This window comes from Orycteropus afer, unplaced genomic scaffold (genome assembly GCF_000298275.1).
Source record: "Orycteropus afer afer isolate SDZICR_OR568_19922 unplaced genomic scaffold, OryAfe1.0 scaffold00319, whole genome shotgun sequence".
Lineage (NCBI taxonomy): Eukaryota > Metazoa > Chordata > Mammalia > Tubulidentata > Orycteropodidae > Orycteropus > Orycteropus afer.
The window spans coordinates 281717-308054 of NW_006921906.1; the positions used below are offsets into that span (position 1 = coordinate 281717).

Sequence of the window (26338 nt, forward strand, 5' to 3'; positions counted from 1 at the left end):
TTGTGGTCAATGTCATGAGACAAAGTGTATGTGAACTGCTGTATGGAAAGTATATTTGCTCTGTAATTTTCACCCAAATCACAATTAAAAAAAAAAAAAAAAATCTAGGTGGCATAAATAGTTAAGTGCCCAACCACTAGCCTAAAGATCAGCAGTTCAATCCCACCAGAAATGCACTGGACAACAGGCCTGGCAATCTGCTCCCAAAAGGTCACAGCCTTGAAAAACCTAAAGGCAGTTCTGTGCTGCACATCTGGGGTCTCCAAGAGTTGGAATCAACCTGACAACAGCTAGCACCAATGTTATTAGAAGAGTTTACTGGAATTAAACTTAAACAGTTAAAAATTATATAATTATATCCAGCTTCTATTGTAATTATTACCAGGTCCAAACCTTCAAGCATGCCATGGGTCAGTAGTAATTAAATAGGAAAAGTCAACAGATGGTTTTGCTCTACTAATTCATGCAAGCTAATTAACTGTTTAATGTTAAGGAGGGGAAGAGGGTTGTTAGGCACAAAGCTTAGCCAAAATGCCATTTTGCTTCTTTCTAACACACTCAGCCAGAGTAATTTTCAAAAATGCAAATCTAAGCAACTTCCCCTTATACTTGGTTGCAGTCATGTGAAGAATCTAAGTGAGTTCCACATGGTTATATCCAAGAGGTTCAAAGCAGCTTTATTAACACATAGCTTGCCCCACTCCAACATGTAATTCATACTTAGATACTATTCTTCATACATGTGCATCCATAATACACGCTATTAATTCATTATTAATCCTTAGTCTAATCAGACAGGGTAAAGTCCTACATGTTCCTATCATCATAACATGTGTTCCAACAGTATTGTGCCTTTTTTTGGAGGCAGCCTGTACACTGGTTAAGAGCACAGGCTACAAAGAAAAGGTGGTAAACAGACCCAGCAGCTATTTTCACCTCTTCTCAAACATCAGTAAAACGATATAAAACTTTAAAGGCAGGGAGAACAAAAGAGACAAAGAACAAGCACTTTCTTTTCTTAAATTGAACAGTAGATGGATGAGTAGCAGTGACTTTGTTGTTGTTGCTGTTGTTATGTACTGTCGAGTCAGACCCAACTCATAGCAACCCCTCCTTGGGTTTACAAGGCAGTATCACTACGGAAGTAGATTGCCCCATCTTCCTTCCGAGGAGTGGCTGGTGGGTTTGAACCTCCAGCCTTCTGGTTAGCAGTCAAGTGCCTTAGGCACTATGCTACCAGAGCTCCCTAGTAGTGTCTTAGGAGACCTGAAAAAATGAATCCTAAACCAGCAGTAAAGAAAGCTAAGAACAAACCAGATAAATACTGCAGAACTCCCAAAGGCTCAGGAACTAGAAGCATCAGACACGTCTGGAAGCTTGATAGTTAAAGAAACAGTTATACCCGCCAGATCTCTTCTTTCTTCATAGAAAACTGGGGGTATTCTTTGGTGAGGGTGAAAAAGAGGATCTCTAGACTGCATGGGACAACCATGCCAATTTTCCACAGCAATAGTAAGTGAACAACAGCATGGTGGTGTTAGCGGTCATTAAGTTGGCCCTCACCTCACCGAAATCCTATGAATAACAGGAATGTACCCTTGTGACCCATGAGGTTTACACGGGCTGACATTTCAGAACCAGATTGCCAGCCCTTTCTTCCTAGTCTGTCTTAGCTAGAAGCTCTGCTGAAACCAGTTCAGCATCATAACAACATGCAAGCCTGCATTAACAGATGGGTGATGGCTACACATGAGGTGCAACTGTCAGATATCAAACCTGAGTCCTTCCCACATGGAAGGTGAGTATCCTATCACCAAACAAAACATAGTGAATGTCAAAGATTCAAAATGTGGGTATTCAGGCCTACAATCCAGAAAAAATAAAAAAGATTGAAGGAGTCTCTGTAAGGAATCTAGAAAGCCCAAGAGGAATGATCTAGATAGTGACACCTGAAGGAAGAGCCCAGCCAAATTACCTTACAACAGAGCTCACAAGTAACAAACCCTACCCAAGCTCAGAGATTCAAATTAGCTTTTTAGTTTTTAACTGAAACATAAGCAGAAAATCAAAGATCACCACACATTTGAGGAAAGCCTCTAATATGAGATTAAACAAGCCAACAAACAAAATATGAAAACTATGCAGAAAAAACAGGATAGGCAAAGAAAACTTTTTTATAATCTTTAAGAGACAAAAGAAAAGTAAGAGAATATTGCAGTCATCACATAACAACAGAATGCAACTAAAAAAAAAAGGAATATTTCAATACCAAAATAAGCTCCTGGGCATTAAAATGACAGCAGAACGGAAAAGCTCAAGGATTATAAGAGAAAATCGAGACTATTTCCCAGGAAGACCAAGAGAATAAATAGGAAAATTATATGTTGTTGTTGTTATGTGCCACCAAGTCGGATCTGACTCACAGCGACCCCCCTTGGGTTTCCAAGGCAGTATCACTACGGAAATAGATTGCCCCATCTTCCTTCCGAGGAGTAGATGGTGGATTTGAACCGTCAGCCTTCTGGTTAGCAGTCAAGAGCCTCAACCACTATGCTACCAGAGCTCCCGAGAAAATTATATGGCCAGTCCAAAAGTCCTAAATAGCATCAGTTCTTATAAGAAAGAACAGAAAAGAATAATTTTGAGAAAAATTCCTTAAAACAGAAAGCTCTGTCCTCCAAATCGAAAGGACTCACCAGAAAAGAGCACAATGAATGAAAAGAGACCAAGAACATCTTTATGAAATTTCACAACACTAGAGACACAATGGCTGATCTCTTCCAGAAGAAAACTGTTTCTGACCTAGAGTTCCACACCCTGTCATATTTTTAAGTGTGAGCGTTGAAAAAAAGACATTTCTACACATGCAAGTCTCAAAGATTTATCTTCTACTAATTTCTTGCAAGAGGTTCTTGGAAGACATGCTCCACAAAATGAGGGTGTAAACCAAGAAACAGGAAGACATGCAACACAGAAAATCTAACACAGCTCTAATGGAGTATCTACAAATACAAAGATGATGGTGAAGGCAGATTCCAGAATGAAAGTCTAACCAGGCCAGTTAGAACATATCAGAAAGCTCCAAGGGAGATGTCTCCAAGAAGACAAAATTTGTATGTTCATAAATTTATATGAACATTTAGAGAAGAGATTTAGATAGCTGGTAGGAAGCTTGAGTTTCAATTCATGTTAAGTACATTTAAAAAATAAGAAAGAAAAAAACCTAACTAACTACATAAAGGAGCTCTGGTAGCATAGTGGCTAAGACACTTGTCTGCTAACCAGACGGCTGGCGGTTCAAACCCACCAGCCACTCCTCGGAAGGAAGGTTGGGCAATCCTACTTCCGTAGTGATACTGCCTCGGAAACCCAAGGAGGGTCGCTATGAGTCGGGTTTGACTCGATGGCACATAACAACAACAACAACAACAACAACTACATAAAATTTAAAAAACTATTACCTTCAAAAGAATATATGAATTTGGGCAGGAGAGGAAATACATTTTTATTTACTTCATTGATCGGATGTGAACAGCATTAGCACAGTCATAATAATGTGTGAGAATCCCTATCAAAATTACAGCATGGCTATATTGAAAGCAGGAGGGATGAAAGTTTGTAGAATTATTTTACTCCTTTAATTATGTAGAAATGCAACTTCGAAAAAATGAAATTAGAAAAACAGCAAACCGACCAGCAACCACATACTACAGTTCATCAAAGACATTACACCACCATGAGAAGGAGTAGGTAAAGCACATATCTGAGACAAAGAACTCAACCAGAACATATAAAGAATTTCTCAAACAAGTAAGAAAGACAGCCTATAGAAAAACGGACAAAAAACTTACAGTCACTTCATAAGAGATACTAAAATAACTAAGAAATAAATGAAAAGCACATATGACGCCAGCACACATGCACTTGGAGTAACTGGAATAAAAAGACAATACCAGGTGTTAGCAAAGACAAAGAGCAGTTAGAACTTGTGGATTATGCCAATGAGAGTTCACAGTTTGGAAAACTATTTGTGAATATCTACTAGGGCTGAAGTTACCCAAATCCTGAGACTCAAAAATTTCACCAACATATACTTGACAGAAATGGGTACCTATAGTCACCAAAAGGTATGTGCTAGAATGTTCACAGAGCCACTATCTGTAATAGCCCAAATGAGAAATCACTCAATTGCCCACCAAAAACAGGATTTAAATAATTTGGGGTATATTCATTTAAGGGAATTCTGCACAACAATGAGAATGAATGGTGCACAAACACATGAATGATATAGATGAATCTCTCCAACAAACTACTAAAAGGGAAAAAATCCAGAGACAAAAGAATATATATTATATGATTCTTTTACATAAGGGACAAACACAGGTAAAATTAATTCATGTTGTTAGAAGTGTTTTCCCTGGTAGGGGTACAGGGGACAGTACGTAGAAGGTAGTATAGGTAGAATTTCTAGGGTGCTGTTATTCAATCTGTGTGGTGGTTACATGGGTCTGTTCAGTTTGTGAAAATTATATGTCATATATATGTATACATGTATGTATGTACTCAGACATATATGCACTTGTATGTGTATTATACTTGAGTTAAAAAAAAAAAAAAGCGTAAGCTCTGGAATGTGCTTGGGTTTGTACCTCAGCTCTACCATCTTCTAATTACGTGGCCTGGGGAAATTTAGATAGCCTCTAAAAAGCCAGTTTTCTCATCTATAAAATGAAAATAATAATAATACTACCTCATAAGGTTTGCTACAAGAACTGAATGAAATGACGCACATAAATTTCTTGGTAGAGTGCCTGGTGCAAAGTTAGTACTTAATAAATCAATACTGCTTTTCTTTTTCAATTTTATATTCCTCTTTTTTGTGTGTGCAAAGATACACCATTTCAACAATTTCTACATGTAAATTCAATGACATTGACTATAACCTTTAATTTGTGCAACCATTCTCACACTCCTTTTTCAAATTATTCTACCATAATTAACATAAATTCACTGCCCCCTAAGCTTCTCATTTAACCTTTCAAGATGCTCTTGTTAATTTGAACCCATATAAATAATTCTTTGAAACACTACAGTGCTCAATGCAGACATACTTTGTTAATTAAGCTAAAACCACTGTTTGGTTCAAACTTCAGGGGACAGTTTTGGTTTGAGGTTTCAAGATTATCTCAGGGTAATAGTTTCCAGGACTCATCCAGCCTTCAGTTCTAGAAACTATGGGTTCCAAATATATTTCAAATTCTGTTCTGTACTCCCCCCCCACAAACATTTTTGATCAGGATTCTGCTATATAATCTTTGCTCAAAACCTTCAATACTGTTGCTCTTACTAACTCTTTACCCTTCCTGATGTCGCAGATTCCCACTAAAGAAGTCTTATGGCAAAAGGGATCAAGAGGGTCATATGGAGCCAAAGACTAAACACAATACAACAACTCTATTCCATGCTGGGGTGTCTGCATTAATATTGCTATGGAAGTCACCCCATCTTTTCTTCTCAAACTACTAATTACTCATAGAGAAGACGTATAGAAATCCTAAACAAAGAAAAACTCTAATCAAACAACTGATCCTAAGAGGTAAATGATACACACAATCACTAAGCATTTAGAATAAAACACAGGTAGCAATACCAAAAATGACAGAAAATACATGAAAATAAAAGACATAAGAGGGAAAGTAGTATAGATTATAAGAAAATGCAAAGAAATAGAGAAATTCAAGAGTAATCAATATATGTAAGCCAACATCATGGTCTACCTTATTTAGTACAAAGAGCCTTCAACTTTAAACATTTATCCCATTATTTGAAATCTATTTCCTGACTGCTATTGTGGACCCAATACTATCCCAAAAACTGAAGATACAGAGACAATTCAAAGACAGTCTTCCCTGGAAACACTTAGGCAAGTTAAGGAGGCAGGCAGATAAAAGAATTATATAACAATTTAACTGTTGTTACAATACAATGTGTACCAGGTGTTTGGAAGCCAAAAGAGCACCTACGTCCTAAGAGGCAGATAGAAGAACAACCAAGACTGACTTTCAAATGAGGAAACCTGTGGACTAGAGGTTTGTCTTCTTTCTTCCCTGGCTTAATCTTTTAGAAGTTCTCCATATAAAACAGGAGGTAGGGAGAGGAAAGCCGTTTCAGGGACAGGCACAGATATATGAAAAAGCACGAAACATCTGAAGAACAGCAAGGAGATGAGAGTGCTGAAGTTCATGATGCAGACACAGGAATGAATGGAAGAGAAAAGGATGAAAAGGCAGATCACAAGGGTCCTACACACAATGCTAAAAAGTTTGGACTTTGTCTTAATCTAGGTCCAAAACAGTGGTTTATAAAGCAGTAGACACTCTGGAGGATGTTCCAGGGATCCACACTTCCTTCTATTAACAAACAACAATTTTTTTTTAAACTCTTAAAAAAAGAAGAAATTCAGAGCCTCTATTTTTATTGCATTGGGCAAATCTTCTGGAAAAGACCTTTTACAGTGTTTAAAAGCAAAGATGTTACTTTGAGAACTACAGTGTGCATGACCTGAGCCACGGTATTTTCAATTGGCTTAAACACATGCAAAAGCCAGACAATGAACAAGGAAGACCAAAGTACTGATGCATTTAAATTATGGTGTTGATGAATACCGCATATACCAATGACAGCCCAAAGAACAAACAAATTGGTCTTGGAAGTACAGGCATACTTGGGAAACACTGTGAATCTGGTTCCAGAACACCATAATAAAGTAATTATTGCAATGAAGCGAGTTACACAATTGTTTTGGTTTCCCAGTGCATTTAAAGGTCGTATTTACAGTATACTGTAGTCCTATTAAGTGTGTGACAGCATTATGAAGGAGTCTGAAATACTGTGAGAATTACCAAAATGTGGCAAAGAGACATGAAGTAAAGCACACTCTGTTGGAAAAATGGCACTGATAGACTTACTCAATGCAGGGTGGCCACAACCTTCAATCCATGAGAAACTGAGTATCTGTGAAACATTACAAAGCAAAGCGCAACAAAACTGAAGTATGCCAATACAATCAGAATGCTCCTTAGAAGCAAGGATGGCGACATTTCATCTCATATACTGTGGACATATTATCAGGAGGGACTAGTCCCTGGAGAAGGATATCTTGCTTAGTAGAAAGTCAGCAAAGAGGAGGAAAACCCTCAACGAGATGGAATGACACTGGCTACAGCAATGGGCTCAAATGTAGCAACAAGTGTTAGGATGGTGCAGGACTGGGCAATGTCCTGTTCTGTTGTATTGCTATGAGTCACTATGAGTTGGAATTGACTGACAGCAGCTGACAACAACATCTGTATGTCAAATGACAGACACAGCATAATCACTGAATACCCAAGATAGTTCTTATAGTTACAGTGTAAGATAGTTTTGATTCTTAGCCATACATTGTTTAATGTATATCAATATTGGACCATTGGTTAAAATCAGGCAGTGTAGATCATGGATTTTTAAACACACTTATACGAGTGAGAAAAAATTACTTTAATAAACTCTCTTCAAAATGATCTTCACCACATGCTTAACATAAAAGTATTAATCTAATTAAAATTCGTTTTATAGCAAACTCAAGTTAACTCTAGAACTTGCAAAAACAAAGACAAAAAGTAGCAATAATTGTAACAAATTGTGCTCTGCATTTATTGCCAATTCACATACACAAGGTACTATGTCCAAAGAAGTGGCTGCAAAAAACAGCCTGAAAATTCATCTTTGTTGTTGTTGTTGTTATGTGCCGTCGAGTCGGACCGACTCATAGCGACCCCTCCTTGGGTTTCCCAGGAAGTATCACTATGGAAGTAGATTGCCCCATCTTCCTTCCAAGGAGTTGCTGGTGGGTTTGAACCGCCAGCCTTCTGGTTAGCAGTCAAGTGCCTTAGCCACTCTGCTATCAGAGCTCCTCTTACTATGCTTAAAATTAAATAAAAATTTAAAAGCAATCAAGGTAGTGTTTTTAAGTAATAAAGTAAGGAATTCTAAAGCTAGTTTTATCCTTTCTTACCGTAAGATGTGACTAAATTTAAAGTTATTTCAGAATAGATTAGGGACAAAAATTAAACATGTCATTTTTAATTTGTCCACAAATTCTGTTTTTTTTTTTTCCTTAATAATTAGTGAAACTGAAAAAAAAAGAACTAGTAGAAATCACTGAAGGACTGTAATCTAGATAATGTTGTTGTTGTTATGTGCTGTCGAGTTGGACCCAACTCATAGTGACCCCTCCTTGCGTTTTACGAGGCAGTATCACTACAGAAATAGATCGGCCAACCTTCCTTCCAAGGAGAGGCTGATGGGTTTGTACTGGCAGCCTTCTGGTTAGCAGTCAAGTGCCTTAGGCACTTCGCTACCAGAGCTCCCAACTAAGTAATAGTACTATCAAATATGAATTTTTGAAAATCACCCTGTTAGCTAAAATATGGTTTCCATAATAGTAGTATTCTATTAGAGATAAAAACACTTCAAGGTTATTTTAAATAGGGAAGATTCAGAGATATACTTCAAAATAATTAGTAGCAGTACACAGAATGAGTAGAAGATAAAATATATACACGTTCTTAATTACCTTCCTTTACAATTTAGAACTATAATAGTTTAGTATCTTCTCAAGCAAACTAACAAATTTTTAATTCATTTATAATTTAAATGTTGTTGTTTTGTGCCGCCGAGTAATTTTTTAATAACTCACCTAAGAGTACCTAAACTTTTAAGCAAAAAACACAATTAGGATCTTTAAAGCTACCTGAAGCAGTTTTCAGCATCTCTAATATATATCTGGAAATATATTCAGGTTTAGAAAGCTATCTCTAAAAATATGGTCCAATCAAAAGCTATATCTAGGAAATGTTTTTTTTCAAGGTCATTTAAGAGTGAATGGTCAACTAAGGGTGAGGCTCCGACAGTCTCATGATCAATGTAACCAACTCTGCTAAGGACACAAATAAGATGTTGTTTTTGTTGTTATGTGCCATCAAGTCAGACCCAACTCACAGTGAGCAAGGTGAGGCAGTATCACTACGGAAATAGATTGCCCAACCTTCCTTCCAAGGAGTGGCTAGTGGGTTTGAACTGCCAGCCTTCTGTTTAGCAGTCAAGTGCCTTAGGCACTACACTACCACAGCTCCCACAAGTAAGATGTTGTTATGTGCCATCGAGTCAAACCCAACTCATAGCAACCCCTCCTTGGGTTTCCGAGGCAGTATCACTACGGAAGTAGATTGCCCCATCTTCCTTGTTGTTGTTGTTGTTATTTGCCGTCGAGTCGGCTTAGGACTCTCAAAAAATCCTGAAGGCCCAGCTTCAGAAATTAGGTGCTCTCATGACCCCTTGTGGTTATTATAAAAACCGAAACACTTAAACTTTTGGTTCACAACGCTTTAAAACTACAAAGACAAATTATACAACTAATAAATACATGACTTGGTAACACATGGTAATTACATACATTCAAAACATCAGAAAGAGAAAATAGAGAAGACTGAATTTAGCCTTACCTGCTAGGTTTTTTAGGTAATCTAGAGTTGGAAGAACAGGAGGCGATCTTCTCTGGAGAAAAAAGATGACCATCATTGTAAGGGAGAAATTTGTAATCCAAGCGCCAGGAATACTACTTGTTAATGAATGTGCTCGAGCCCAGCATCGTACACTGAACACCAAGGCTCTTACTCGTGAATCCAGGGCACCATAGAGATACAGGAGTTCAGTACTTTTCAAGGCAATCCTTCAAAAAATAGAAAAAATTTTCAACCTTAAATTCTCATGTAAGAGTAGATTAAAACATGCATGTGGGAGAGCATAACTAATTATCTTATCATAGCTGAATGTATTCAAAATCAGATAATCAAAGTATGGTGTATTTGCAATGTGAATAGTTAAATATCAAATACATTCATTATCATTAAAACATTTTCTTAAATGTTGATTACAGTGTAACTCTAAAATTTAGAATTCATAAATCAACGCTGCTAAACATGACCTCGGGAGCTCTGGTAGCACAATGCCTAAGGCACATGACTGCTAACCAAAAGGCTGGAGGTTCAAACCCACCAGCCACTCCTCGGAAGGAAGATGGGGCAATCTACTTCCATAGTGATACTGCTTCAGAAACCCAAGGGGGGGTCGCTATGAGTCGGGTCTGACTCAATGGCACATAACAACAAAACAACAAAAACATGACCTCAATAGTAACTGAAACCACTATAGAAGTGCTCTCTAATGATTATCAATAAAAGATATCACTGCATTTTTAAAAGAAACTTTCTTTGTCTTAGTTTTGTTTACCTAGTCCATTGGTAGACAAGTTAGCCTAAAAACAAATTGAAGAGTCTACATTTTTTCAGGAAAAATAAAATGTGCCAAACTATTGTAGTTTGCAAAACATTTTTTTTTAATTATCTAAGGTTAATATTTATAAAAATCAAAACCCAGGAAGATCAAGTGTCTATTAAAAGGAAATCAAACCTTATTTGCAATAAGTTTCCTAGTTATATTATAATGCAAATTCAAAAATTATTTTATTGTTGTTGAAAACATATATAGCAAAACAGACACCAACAACTTCTACGTGTACAATTCAACAACACTGATTACATTCTTCAAGTTGTGCAACCATTCTCACCCACCTTTTCTGAACTGTTAGTCCCCAACTGTATAAACCTTCCTACCTCACTTTTGGAGTTGATGTTGCCAATTTGATCCCACATAGATTGTTCTTTAAAAATTCATAATGCTCCTCCACGAACAACTGCCTTCTTTGTCATGAGATTGGAAGAACTAGATAGTGCCCAGTTAACTATTATTGAATATTCAGTCAAAGATTGCTTAGAAGAATCCTGATTAAAAGGGAGAAAATTCAGAGCAGAATTCCAAATTCTCATGGGTTCCTAAAACTACTGCCCTGAAATAATCTTCGGACTTTAAACCAAAAACACCCTCTGAAGTCATCTTAAAATTGAACAGTAATTTAAGTTAACTATTAACTAATAAAACAGTCTGGCTTGTGAATTATGGTCATTTAAGAACAACCTATATGAGATCAAATTAACAAGAGCAAACTGAAAGATTACATAGGAATCTTAGGGGGTAGTGATTTTATGTTAATGAGGGAAGAATAACTCAGAAAAGGAGGGTGAGAACAGTTGTACAAAAGAAAGTCATCAATGTCACTAAACTATATATATAGAAACACTTGAATTAGCTTATGTTTTGCTGTGTGTATTCTCAACAACAACAAAATTAGTAAAATTTAGGGGGAAATAACACACAATGTTCAAGGCAGACATTTTTTACTAATTAAGGCAAACTGTTGCTTGGTTTTAAGAAGACTTCAGAGGATCTTTTTGGTTTAAAGTTTAAAGATTATCTCAGGGAAATAGTTTTGGTGGTTCATCCAGCCTCAATGGCATCAAAAAAGCCTGTATTCCATAAGAAAATTCAAATTATTATTAATCAGACATATTTAAAATCAATTCCCTACTGATCAAAATATGAACTGTAATTTTTAAAAGAACCACCAGAGGGCACATAATCCTTTAAAAAGAGCAAATTCAAATTGTCTCCAAAGTACCCCCAGGACATTTACTTCCTGGATTTAAAAAGTATAAATGGTGAGAATTCATAGTGAATAAGTATTTCATATATGCAAATAAACCTATATTATGCTGAAGTATAAAATATGTACCAGATATAAGATATAAAGAGATTATTTGTTAGAGTTCAAAAACTTGAAGCAAAATTTTAAAACCATGTCCCAACAAGATAAAACAAAACTATTACAGAGATAAATATCATTCTGTCACACTTTTCATACTATAAACCAAACGTAGTAATGATAGAAAGTGAAGTTTGTATTTTCATATAAAATTGGCAAAAAATCACAAAGACTTTACTCCAAGGGTTACTAATTTAGTACTTATAATTGGCTTGTTATAAACACTTAAGTTTAAACAATACTGCTCTAGATTGGAGTTTCTTAATCTACTTTTAGTTGTGATTATGTATCTAATAGTTAATATAATTAAATCAAACACATGCAATGAGAACAGTAGAGTTAGGAAGTCAATTTCACAACTTACAATGAATTCTTTATTAAGAATTCAGAGAAAGGAATCAGAGTTTGAAAGGATTGGTCATTCTCAGTCCATCTTTTTTTTTTTAAAAAAGCAATTAGTTAGCAAAGCTGGTACAATGCAAATATGCTGAAGAAAAACTGCCCAGTCTTAAGCAGTTTAAACCACTTTCTAACCTAGGCAGAGAAGATCACATTTGTTTATTATAAAAAGTTGACCTGGAGGCAATCCAGAAGTCAAAGTTAAGTTGCTACCCTTATTTCCTAAGTATACCTTAGATACTGTGATAGCTGGAGCTGTGTGTCAAGTTGGCTGGACCCCAGTTCTGTGTGGTTGTTCCCATGATGGGATCCATGACTGTGTTCTGAGTGGCCAATCTGCCCAAGAGGAGTTTCCCTAGGGGTGTGGTCTGCTTCCAGGATATCCAGGGACATCCTGGGAAGAGAGACATTCTTTTGTGGACCGGGACCCTGCTGCGCTGACTACAACCTTCCGTGAATGAGCAGCCCACCGCTGGGCCTGGAGATCTTGGAGTCAACAACCAGTATACTGCCTGCCAGCCTTGAATTTCTCGGTCCCCTGCGGTTGCAGAAGCTAAGGCTGCCTCCAGCCCGACGTTTCCTCCAGGGACTTTGGACTTGCTGGCTTCTATACGTTTGTGAGCCATTTTCCTAAGATAAATTTCTCTCTCTATATATAAGCTTCGCTGGTTTTGTTTCTCTAGAGAACCCAGTCTAAGATACTATAGATACATAGATACTTCCACCATGCTATCAGGCTACACCAGTAAAACAAGGAAATACAACTTTTTGAAAAGAAGTTAGTTAGATATATTAACATTTTAACACAACATCCTAACACTTGGTTTAGAAACACTAAAAAATTCAGTAAGTATAAGAAAACCCAGGGCCAACGAGTCAATTCCGATGCATAGCAACCCCACTGAGTTTCCAAGGCTGTAAATCTTTAAGGAAGTAGACTGACTCATCTTCCTCCCATAGAGTGGTTGGTGGGTCTGAACCGCTGACCTTCTGGTTGGCAGTCATATGTCTTACCGTACCACCACCAGAACTCCTAAGTATAAGAAAGTAAGGGAAAGCATTTCCTATTTTTCAATCCAAGCGTTCAAATTAAACAAAACACAATAAAAAGAAACAGTAAAAAGTATTATTATAGCACATTTAAGAGTCCAAAGCCATTTTCTATGTAAGAAAAATTAAGCTAATCATCTTATTACATTCACATTTAAGATGATAAGCTTAAGAGAACATACCTATTATTAGTAGTCAAATCACACTGAAATCCAGAGGTCTGTTGGGAGAACCTCACAAGTGGACATCGAGCATTTAATATTTTTTGTACACCTACACAGCCAGGGCCAAAGTGATCAAGGCACTCTCCTATCACAGACAGGATCTTCTGCGTTGCAATTCTTTCTGAAGAAACATTTTTCACTTGAAATTCCATCAGAAAATTTCCTGAGGTCTGAATAATTAAAACATTTATAAAAAACAGCTTTTGCAAAAAGGAATTTCTTAAGCAAACTTTTCTAAAAGGATGCTCTAAATGATTTCTGAGGAAAATAAAAAACCCACAAAATACAAATTATTCACACAATCAAAGCCAAAAGAAGACATAAAGGATCTTCTCATGTCTTGATTCTCCAGAATATACAGTTGAAAAATCAGTGGCTTTTTATATAATTAACATATATACCATAGTATATTATATATCATAAAGTAGTATCATATACAAAACCACTTACTCTGTAAATTCAGTGAACATCCATTTGTCCTTGTCTAATTAGCCATTAATTTTTCAGAGGTTATAAAACCATAGGTACAAAAATAGTAGATCAATTGAAGAAAATAAGACAGCATAAGTAGACTTATTATATGTAGCAATTTATTATTTCATGAAATGAAGTCTATAAATTACTGGGCAAGAATTACTACTTGATGAGTGAGTCAAGTGGCCACTAAAAATTTAAAAAATAAATAAAAACTAGTCCCTAATTTAGCCCTAAAACCAAAGTAAATTTAACATGGATCAAATACTTTAATGTAAAACATTTATCAGAAAAATACTAGAACACAATGAATGAATATTTTTATAATGTCAGAGTAATGAAGGATTCTCTAAACATGACACAACATTCCAGAAGACACAAAAGTATGACTGCATAAAAATTATAACTCTCTTAGGCCAAAGTAAACATTCACAAGAGAGAAAAAAGACAAAGTAAGACAATAATACACATGTCACACAAAGGACTAATTTCCCCAATTTGTGAAGGGCTCTTCTGAATAAATAAACCAAAAACCAAACTCACAGCAACCTCCATTGGGTTTCCAAGGCTATAATCTCTACAGAAGCATACTGCCCCATTTTTCTTCCATGGAGTGGCTGGTGGGTTCCAATCACCAACCTTTTGGTTAGCAGTCAGACTGCCTTAATCACTACACAGGCAGAGCTCCTTCAAAAATGAGTGAAGACAAAACATGCAATTTTAAAAATGGGCAAAAAAAACCTGAATAAGATGTTCACATAAGAAATAAAAATGGCTTAGGAGTATAGTAAAAGATGTTCCTGTTTTACAGAAACTAAAATACAAAATTAAAACAGCAATGAGGTTTTCCATGTATTAGACTGGAAAAGACAACAGTGATAGCGTAGGGAAACATGTATTCACATATATTGCTGGTAGGAGCTTAAACTGGCACACGTGTTTGGGGAACTTATCAGAAGCTACTGAAACTTTTTTAATGTATAATACTTTGACTATTAAAATTGGAGAAAATTATCCCAAAGAAATACTAGCAAAAATGAGCCAATTTACAAAGACATTCACTCACTGTAACATTATTCGTATGACAGACACATTTGGAAGATCTATCCCCAGCAGGATTTTGTTTAGGTGTGCATGGAGTCACCATGGGCAAGGGGCTGACGTGATTACACAGTAGCTAACAAAAATAACCTATTTTGATAGGCTATCCACAAAGAGCTCAGGTAGTACAACGAGTGATTAAGTGTTTGGATTACAACCAAAAGGTCGGTGGTTTGAATGCACCAGCAGTTCCGCAGGAGAAAAGACCTGGCAATCTGCCCTCATAAATGATTTCAGCCTAGGAAACCCTGTGGAGGCAGTTCTATTCTGTCATATAGGGTTAGTATGAGTCTCAACTGACTCAACAGCATACAATAATGACTGTGCTCTCATTCAGAACTCTTTCCTATTAAAAGGATTCTGGCCTCAACAACCATGTTTATAAATGGAAATCTACCCCCTTACATCCAGCAGAGTAGACTGGGCATTAACAGCTGATCCAAAGCACTATAGCACTGTACCATGCATTTATCCTGAAATCTCCACTAGAAATTGGAACTGAGATTCAGAGGCAACCAGCCAGTCCCCACTGACATACATAAGAAAGAAGCTTTAGAACAGGCATATACTAGACCAAAAGGAAGAAAAGGTAAAGACAATGAAGATGAAAAGCAACGATGAGGGACAGAGAAACATAAAAGAATACCTCTTGGGTTCTTGATGGTTTTCCAGTTCATAGTCCTACACTTTTCCTAGGACCCATCTTCATTCCTGACACTGGGTTCTGTGATGTTTTTCCTATAATTTTTTGCTCAAACTAGTTTGGGTTAAAGGGTGCTCTAGTGGCATAGTGGTTAAAGCATTCAGCTGCAGGCAGCTCAAACTCACCAGCTGCTCCACAGGAAAAAGATAAGGCAGTCTGCTTCCATAAAAATTTACAGCCTTGGAAACCATATGGGGTAGCAGTTCTACTCTATCTTATGGGGTCGCTATTAAATTAGATTCAACTCCACAGCAGTGGGTTTCCTTTTTCTGGTTAGTTTGGGTTGGTTTCTCTCATCTAGATAGATTTTTAATTTACTTTGTAGCTATTGTTATGTGCTGTTGAGACATCTCCAACTCATAGCGACCTTATGTACAATAGAACGAAACACTGCCCAGTCCTGTCCAGCCTCATGATCCCTACTATACCTTACCCCATTGCTGTAGCCACTGTGCCCATCCATCTTGTTGAGTGCCTTCCCCTTTTTCATTGACCTTCCATGGCATCCTTCTCCAGAGAATGGTGACAACACGACCAAAGTAGGTGAGACAAAGTCTGGCCAACCTTGCTTCTAAGGAGCACTCTCATTGCACTTCTTCCAGGGCAGATTTTTTTTTGGACAGTTCTTTTAGCAGTCCACGGTACTTTCAGCATTCTTCACCAACACAACTCAAAAGCATCAACTCTTCTTCGGTCTTCCTTATTCACTGTTCAGCTCTCACATGCAAATGAGGTGACTGAAAATGGCTTGGGTTAGGCGCATCTTAGTCTCCAAGGCCATATCTTTGCTCTTCAGCACTTCAGAGAGGTCTTTTGCAGCAGATGTGTCCAATGTAATACGTCTTTTTATGTCTTGACTGCTGCTTTCATTGGCATTGATTGTAGAATCAAGTAATATGAAGTCTTTGACAACTTCAATCTTTTCTCCATTTATTGTGATGCTGCTCACTGACCCAGTTGTGAAGATTTTTGTTTTCTTTATATTGAGATGTAATCCATACTACAGACTGTAGTCTTTAATTTGCATAAGTGTTTCAAATCATTCCTACTTTCAGCAAGCAAACTTGTGTTATCAGCATATCGCAGGTTGTTAATGAGCCTTCCTCCAATCCTAATGCCACGTTCTTCTTCATGTAGTCCAGCTTCTTGGATTATTTGCTCAGCATACAGATTAAATGAGTATGGTAAAAGGATACAATCCTGACACACTCCCTTCCTGATTTTAAACCATGCAGTTTCCCCTTGTTTTGTTGGAATGACAGCCTCCTCCTCTAGGTACAGGTTCTTCATGAGTACAATTAAGTGCTCTGGAATTCACATCCTTCTCAATGTTATCCACAATTTGTTATGATCCACACAATCGAATACCTCTGCATAGTCCACAAAACACAAGTAATCATCTTTCTGGTATTCTTTGCTTTCAGCCAAGATCAATCTGACATCAGCTATGATATCCCTTGCTCCATGTCCCCTTCTGAATCCAGCTTGAATTTCTGGAAGTTCTCTGTCAATTGACTGCTGCAAACGTTTCTGAATTATCTTCAGTAAGATCTTACTTGCATGCAATATTAATGATATTGCTCTATAATTTCTACATTCTGTGGGATCACCTTTCTTTAGAATGGGTACATTCATTTAGAATGGGTATGGATCTCTTCCAGTCAGTTGGCCAGGTAGCTGTCTTCCAAATCACTTGGCATAGCCAAGTAAGTACCTCCAGCAGGGCATCCGTCTGTTGAAACATCTCAATGGGTATTCCATCAACTCCCGGAGCTTTGTTTTTCACCAATTCTTTCAGTGCAGCTTTGACTTCTTCCTTCAGTACCACTGGTTCTTGATCATATGGCACCTTCTGAAACGGATGATCCTCTATCAATTCTTTTTGGTATAGTGCCTCTGTGTATTCCACCCATCTTCTTTTGATATTTCCTGCATCATTCAATATATTGGCCATAAAATCTTTCAATATTGCAATTGGAGGCTTAAATTTTTTCTTCAGTTCTTTCAGCTTGAGAAATGTCAAGCATGTTCTTCTCTTTTGGTTTTCTAACTCCAGGTTTTTGCACATTTCATTATAATAACTGACATCGTCTTCTCGAGCTGCTCTTTGAAATCTTCTGTTCAGCTCTTTTATCCTGTTGATTCATCCATTTGCTTTAGCTACTCTCCTCCGTTCAAGGGCAAGTTTCAGAGTCTCTTCTGACACCTATTTTGGTCTTTTCTTTCTTTCCCGTCTTTTTAACGACATCTTGCTTTCTTTATGGATGGTATTCTTGATGTCATCACACAATTTCTCTGGTTTCGAGTTACTGGTGTTCAATGCATCAAATCTATTGTTTAGATGGTCTCCAAATTCGGGAGGGCTATAATCAAGGTCATATTTTGGCTCTCGTGGACTTCTTTTAACTGTCATCAGCTTCAATTTGAACTTGCATATGACCAGTTGATGGTCTGTTCCACAATCAGCACCTGGCCTTGTTCTGGCTGAAAATATTGAGCTTCTCCATCACCTCCTGCCACAGATATAGTCAATCTGATTCCTGTGTACCCCATCTGGCGAAGTCCACATGTATAGCCACCATTTGTATTGTTAAAAAAAGGTATTTGCAATGAATAAGTCATCAGTCTTGCAAAATTCTATCATGTAATCTCCAACATTACTTTTATCACCAAGACCATATTTTCTAACCACCAGTGATTCTTCTTTGTTTTCAACTTTTTGCATTTCAGTCACCTTGATTGCATGTTTAGTCAATTTCAGACTGCAGGAGTTAGAAAAAATATTCAATTTCCTCCTCTTTGGCTTTGGTGCGAAAATCTGAATAATCATTGTATTAACTGGGCTTCCTTGTAGGCATATGGATATTATCCTATCACTGACAGCACTGTACTTCAGGACAGATCTTGATACATTCTTTGTGACTAGGAATGCCACGCCATTCCTCTTTGTCATTCCTGGCATAGTAGATCTTATGATTGTCTGATTCAAAATGGCCAAACCAGTCCATTTCAGTTCACTAATGCTTAGAATATTGATTTTTATGCGTTCCATTTCATTTTTGACAACTCCCAATTTTCCTAGATTGATACTTTGCACATTCCATGTTCTTATTATTAACAGACATTTGCAACTGTTCCTTCATCTTGAGACCTGCGGCATCAGCAAATGAAGGTCCCGAAAGCTTTACTCTTTCCACATCATTAAGGTCGGCTCTATCAGAAGAGGGAGCTCTTCCCTAGTCATATTCTGAGCGCCTTCCAACCTGAAAGGCCCATCCTCCTGCACTATACTGGACAATGTTTCAGTGCTATTCATAAAGTTTTCCAGTAATATATCAATGTCTCACTGCTATTCATAAGGTTTTCACAGGCCAATTCTTTGAGAAGTGGAAGGTCTCTTCCTTCTTCCTAGTCTGTCTTAGTCTAGAAGCTCCGCTGAAGCCTGTCCACCATGGGTAACTTTGCTGGCATTTGAAACACCAGTGGCATAGCCTCCAGCCTCACAGCAACATGCGAGCCAGCAGCGTAAGATAAAATGACAGACAAGTTTGTCTCCCTTAGCTGTTCCAAATCACTCTGCTCAATTTCCAGGCTCCCCCAGACACTCCGACACCTACGTGCCGCACCCGGCTCGCTGATGCTTACTCGCACGGCCCCCAGCTGCTCTGATACCCATTTGCTTGAGCCCAGCCTGCTGACACTTACCAGTGCCGCCCCAGGCACTTGAAAACCCACCTGCCTACGCCTGGCTGGCTGACGCTTACTAGCACCACTCCCAGGTGCTCCCTTCTATTTATTAGTATACCTTTCTTTTAAAGAGAATATAAAGAAATTTCCTTTAAAAACATTAAGATTTCAAAAAACTGGATAGCACCTTTATATTAATAAATCATTATCCTTTACTATAACACATCTTTATGACTTTTGTTTCCCTAGTTCATTGTATTATAAAATACAAATGCACAAAACTTTTATGGAAAACGAGAATCTAAACAAAAGCAATCAACAAAGTATGGAGCTCCTTAACAGAGAAGGAAAGAAAGAGAAACAATTTCTATCAAGATTAAGCAGGACCTGAAGAAAGAGACAACAAATTTGGAGGCAAATAATAACAGATGGCAAAACAAAGTGAATTTGGAAAGTACAATCAGACTAAATGGTGAAGTAATATTAGACTAATGCTAAGAAGTAAAGGGAAGTGTTACAAACAAACAGAAGAGAACAATATTTTAAAAATAAATAAATACTATAAATGAGAAAAGAATAAAAGTATTCAGGTAACAGAAGTGAAAATGAAACTAAAGTAGAATTGATCTAGATAATGAATGGAATCAGAACAAGAAAACTGGAGAAACCAGACTATAAAAACAGCAATATGATAGTTATTGACACTATTCACCAAGTATTTCCCATCTGCCTTCTGGGTACTTGGTAGAATAGCACTTTCTTGTCTAACTGAGATTAAGCAGTCATATGTCTTTCTTTAGCCAATGAAATATGAGTAGTAGCTTAAAGAGCTATGGCTCAATTCTCCATTTTGCCTTTCCACTGCTTAAGTGATAATGGAAACACATGTACAAATGAAGCCTTCCTCAACGTGGAGGACTAGTAATACCACATCGTATACAGTACCTCTGGTGACCTGCCATGCCTCAGTGAAAGATAAAAGAATAAATGACATAATACATCATTTGAGACCTGAGGGTTGTCACCAAAACATGTTGTTGTATGTGCCATCCAGTCAATTCTAAATCACAGGGACCCTATAGAATAGGCTGTTGTAATCTTGAAGGGAGCATATTGCCAGGTCTTTTCTCCTGTGGAACCAGTGGTGGATTCAAACCACTGACATTTCCTTCAGCAGCTGAGAAATTAACCACTGCATCACCACAGCATGCCTAGCTTAATCTGACTGAACTAAGAAGTGAGAAATCAAGAACTGGAGTTCTGGTAAGATGGCCGAATAGGCAGAAACACTGCACAGACCCTCTTCAACAAAGAAAAGGGGAACCAATTAACACAGATACAGAAGATAATCCTGGACCCCTGAGCCCTGAAGAGAAGGATGTAAAAGTGGACAAAACACCAACTAGCATAAAAATTTGCATGAAAACACCAAGAAAGGACACATACGGAGCTGTGGTCTGGCAACGATCCTGACGGCACAGACAGCTTGGATATTGCCAACTGGTGGTAGGACCTAAGAATTAAACTAAAAATCAGCCCTGCTAGCCAGGGACTGCAAAGAGGACTTCTCTGGTGGCTGGTGAATAAAAGGGGAAGCAGCAAAGAGGACAGTGGGCTGAGCTATGGACTTTTGTCTGTCCAGAGGGTACAACCATTTTGAATTTTTACAAGGGCTTAACCATTTTGGATACATAAAGCGACAGCATTCTCCCAGATTCCAGGGACTTAACAACAGGCTCCACTTGCCGAGAACCCCCGACATTCCAGACCCGGATGACTGGAAAGGTGCAACATTCCCCTTATTACTCTTATACCTCACAACTTCTTGGTGAACAAAGGTGCAGTCATCCCTCACTCCCACCCACTTCCTGGGCCAGCAGGAATTTCATCCCAGTCTGTGTGTTCGGACAGAGCCTAAGTGCCCTGCCGTGATTTTTTTTTCTTTTTTATGTTTTTCAGTTTATTTCTTTTCATCTGTTTTAAAACTACTATTATTATCATTGTTACTTTTGTCCTTTTTACTATTGTTCTTTATTCTCCCCCTCCCAGGTTCCAGTTTTCAGCTTTTTTCTTTTTCCTATTCCTGGCTGCATTTTTTTTTTTTTTTCCTTCTCATGGTTAACCCCATTCCTTGTTTTTCTTTTTATGTGTTTCCCATTTTTTTTCATCATTATTCTTCCTCTCTACCTTTTTTCTTATTGTCATCTCCCCAGATAGTGCAGGGTTTTTATTTTTTCCCCCATTCTTTTTCCCTTTTATCTTTTTTTGGTTACTGTTCCTGTGTGATTACATGGTGTGTATTTTGTCCATATGCTGTTAGTTTTTTGATGGTTATTCAATTGTTATTTTTGTTTAACTGAGTGGAAGCTAGCAACAGTCCCCATACAACACAACTAAACCCACACCTCCTGCAGCTTCACTTACTGAGCGAGAGCCACCATTTCATTCTCCACCAACGGGCCAACGATAAAAGCCACCAACAAGAGCCTGAATCACCCTTGACTTCTCCTCACAAACAGTTCACAGAGACCTAAATACAACAACACCATGATGTCTCAGACACAACAGACCATCACAGACCACACAAACGAGCAAGATAAAGTGGTAGAAACCAAGGAGCAGGATACAGACCTAGAACACATCGCTGCAGAAGCCACAGCATTGGAACTCTCTGATATGGAATTCAAAAGAATTATATTTAGGTATCTTCAAAGGATTGAGATAAAGACCAAGGAAAACACAGACAAAACCTTAAAAGAGTTCTGGAAGAAAATAAAAGAACAAAATGACAAAATAAATGAAAAATTAGAAATGATTCTAAATCTATACATAGAAATCCAGAACACTAATACTAAATTGTCAAAAATAGATAACACATTGGAAGAGGAAAGGAGGAGAACTGATGCAATGGAAGACGGAATTAATGAGATTGAAGACAAATACCTGAATACTTCCATGGAATGGATCAATCAGAAAAAAGATCAAAACAAAATGAAGAAAGCCTAAGGTTCATGTGGGATATCATCAAAAGGAATAAGCTACGTGTCACTGGAATTCCAAAACAGAAAGAGAAAAATAAAACCACTGAGAAAATAGTCTAAGATTTGTTGGAGGAGAACTTTCCTGATATGATGAAAGATGAGACTATATCCATTCAGGAAGCCCAACAAATCCCAAACAGGATACACCCCAGAAGAAAATCACTAAGACATATCATCATCAAACTCATCAAAATCAAAGACAAAGAAAGAATTCTGAAAGCAGCACAGAAAAAACAAAACGTTACTTACAAAGGACAACCAGTAAGAATAAACTCTGATTTCTCAGCAGAAACCATGCAAGCAAGAAGGCAATGAGATGGTATATATAAAACCCTGAAAGAGAAAAATTTTCAACCAAGAATTATACACCTGGCAAAACTGTCCCTCAAATATGATGGTGAAATTAGGAGATTTCTAGATAAGAAGAAACTAAGGGAATTTGTTAAAACCAGACCAACCTTACAAGAGATACTAAAGGGAGTCCTTTGAATAGTGAACGAAAAATAGCAAGTAACAACCAACCATTAATACACAAGATGACATAACCCAGAAACCACAGCTATGGACATATCCAAAGTAAAATGAGCTTACAAGATTGTAAAAAGGGAACCAGAGACATCAATTTACAAGTGCACATACCAGATTACCTGGTATGGTTTTTCTAGCATTTAGTCTTCGTAATCTGCTGGAATCTGCTGTGAGACACTGAGTAGCTCCTGATTGTTAAAATCATCCACCTGCGGTATTCCTGTTGGGAACAGCACAAAGTAATGTTCTGGGAAGTTCACCCTCTCTCAGATACTTAGAATTCTGATGTTATGATTGGTTAGTTTGGCTACACTGCCAGGCTCGAAAGGAGGCCTCCTAGAGGCAGAAGGGGAGGGGGGTCTCTCTGACTGCGGGTTGAGGAAGAACGTGCTCCTGAGAGACATGCACTGCTGGGAAGAGATGCAAGAGACACGCATTGCTGAGTGAGACACGGAGGGACATGAACTGTGGGCAGAGAGACTGGGACAGACTGTTGGCTGAGAGACAGCAGGCTGAGACTGAGCCTTTTTGCCTGAACTTGAATTGTAGCCTGGTGCTTCCCTAATAAACCCCATAATCTGTGAGTTCTGTGCCGCCACAGCAGTGAATTATCGAACCCAGCACAGAGGTGGTGGGTGCTGTAGAAGGAACGGCTGGCATCAGAGTTGGTGAAAAGACTGGAGGGAGGTGGCATGTCTGGCCTCCCAGTAATGGGCCTTGGGCTACTGATAGTGAGTCTGTTTTCCTCTTGTGCGCTTAGAAAGGAGGTCAGAAGATGTGGCCTCCTCGCCTTTTTAGCAGCAAGTGAGGACAATTACAATCCACAAAGAGGGAAAATACTGTGTAGTTACAGAGCTTCTAAATGGTGAGGAAGTTAAGAGAGCTGCAAAATAGAATGGACTGTTCTTATCTCAGGAAAAAAATTATAAATCATAGGGTAACCTCAAAGAAAAATGATAAACCTTCATATCACAATAAAAAAGAGGACAAGCACAAATACTCAGCAAATACTAAAACAACAGCAAAAAAGAAAATGATAACACAATTCATAAATATACTGAGCTCAGCAGAGAAAACAATATGGAACAAAGAAACCAGGAACACCATGAAAAAACATGTAACAAAATGACAGCAATCAATTCATACTTGTCAATAATTACACTGAATGTTAATGGATTACATGCACCACTTAAGAGACAGAGAGTTGTAGATTGGATGAGAAAACAAAATCTATCAATATGATATCTACAAGAGACACACCTTAGAGACAAAGATAAAAATAAGACTAAAAATCAAAGGTCGGAAAAAGATATATGAAGCAAATGGCAACCGTAAAACAGCAGGAGTGGCAATATTAATTTCTGATCAAATTGACTTTAAGACAAAAACCATCATACGAGACAAGGAAGGACATTATATAATGATTAAAGGATCAATTGACCATAAAGATATAACCATAATAAATATCTGTGGACCCAATGAAAGAGCCCCTAAATATATAAATCAGACATTAAAAGAGTTGAAAAGCCAAATAGATGACTCCACAGTCATAGTGGTAGACTTTAATACCACTTTCAATGAAACATAGAACAAATGGAAAGAAACTCAACAAAGATACAGAAGAGCAAAACAATACAATCCACCAACTTGGTCTTATAGACATCTACAGAGCACTTCACCCAACAACAGTAGCATAATATATATTCTTTTATATATATATTATTAAATTTAAAAACATTGAAATCCTGCAAAGAATCTTCTCAGATCATAATGCTATCAAAATAATAAATCAACGATAGGAAGATCAATGGAAAAAAAGTAACACATGGAAACTGAACACCCTCCTTAAGAAAGAATGGGTAAGAGAAGAAATAAAAATTGAAACTCAAAAATTTCTTGAATCAAATGAGAATGAAAACACAGCATACCAAAATCTTTGGGACAGAGCAAAAGCAGTGATCAGAGGCAAATTTACACCAATAAATGCACACATCAAAAAAGAAGAGCCAAAATCAACACTTTAAACCAACAACTCCAGCAATCAGAAAAAGAACAGTGAGAAGAGCCTACAGTCACCAGAAGAAAGGAAATAATCAAGATTCGAGCAGAAATCAATGAAACAGAAAACAGACAGGCAATAGAAAAAATCAGTAAGACCAGAAGTTGGTTTTTTGAAAAGATCAATAAAATTGACACACCACTGGCAAATTTAACAAAGGAAACAAGGGAGAGAATACAAATAAAACGAATAAGAAGCAAAATGAGTGGCATCACAACAGAACCAACTGAAATAAAAATAATAATATCAGGATACTAGGATGAACTGTACTCCAACAAATTTGAAAATCTGGAAGAAATGGACAGATTTCTGGAAACACACCACTTACTTAAACTAACACAGGCTGATGTGGAAAAGTTGAACAGATCCATAACAAAAGAAGAAATTGAACAGGTCATAAAAAAATTACCAACAAAATAAAGTCGTGGCCCAGACGGTTTCACCGGAAAATTCTACCAAACATTCAGAGAAGAACGGACACAATTCCTACTCAAACTATTCCAAAACACAGAAAAGGATGGAATTCTCCCTAACTTGTTTTATGAAGCAAGCATAACCTTGATACCAAAACCAGGCAAAGACCTCACTCAAAAGGAAAACTATAGACCAATATCCCTCATGAATACAGATACAAAAATCTTCAAAAATCTTCAACAAAATCCTAGCCAGACTAGACTCCAACAGCATATCAAGAAAACCATCCATTATGACCAAGTAGGATTCATATCAGGTATGCAAAGATGGTTCAACATTAGAAAAACAATCAACATCATCCTCCACATCAATAAAACAAAGGGGAATAACTACAAGATCATATCAATTAATGCAGAAAAGGCATTTGATAAAATCCAACACCCACTCCTGATCAAATCTCTCAGCAAAATTGGAATAGAAGGGTCATTCCTCAACATTATAAAGGGCATCTATGCAAAACCAACAGCCAACATTCTACTCAATGGAGAGAGACTGAAACCACTCCTCCTGCGAACAGGAACCAGACAAGGATGCCCTCTATCACCAATTCTATTCAACATTGTACTAGAAGTCCTAGCCAGGGCCATAAGGCAAGAAAGGGAAATCAAAGGCATCCAAATTGGTAAAGAGTAGTCAAATTATCCCTATTTGCTGATGATATGATCCTATACCTAGAAAACCCAAGAGACTCAGTTAAAAATCTACTGGAACTAATTGAAAGATTTAGCATCATAGCAGGATACAAGATCAACATCCAAAAATCAGCTGGATTCCTCTACACCAGCAAAGAGATTGCTGAAAAAGAAATAAGGAAATCAATACCATTTACAATAGCTACCA

General features: G+C 37.5%; 1 protein-coding gene across 1 annotated transcript in view; it reads right to left on the reverse strand.

Moving 5' to 3' along the window:
- Nucleotides 1-26338, reverse strand: part of LOC103206463 (mitochondrial poly(A) polymerase) — a 55949-nt gene that overhangs the window by 10102 nt on the left and 19509 nt on the right. The window contains exons 5-6 of the mRNA XM_007951917.2: nucleotides 13390-13601; nucleotides 9543-9769 (exon numbers count right to left, since the gene is read on the reverse strand). Of these exons, the coding sequence (XP_007950108.1) occupies nucleotides 9543-9769; nucleotides 13390-13601 (439 nt within the window). The remainder of the gene's footprint in view (nucleotides 1-9542; nucleotides 9770-13389; nucleotides 13602-26338) is intronic.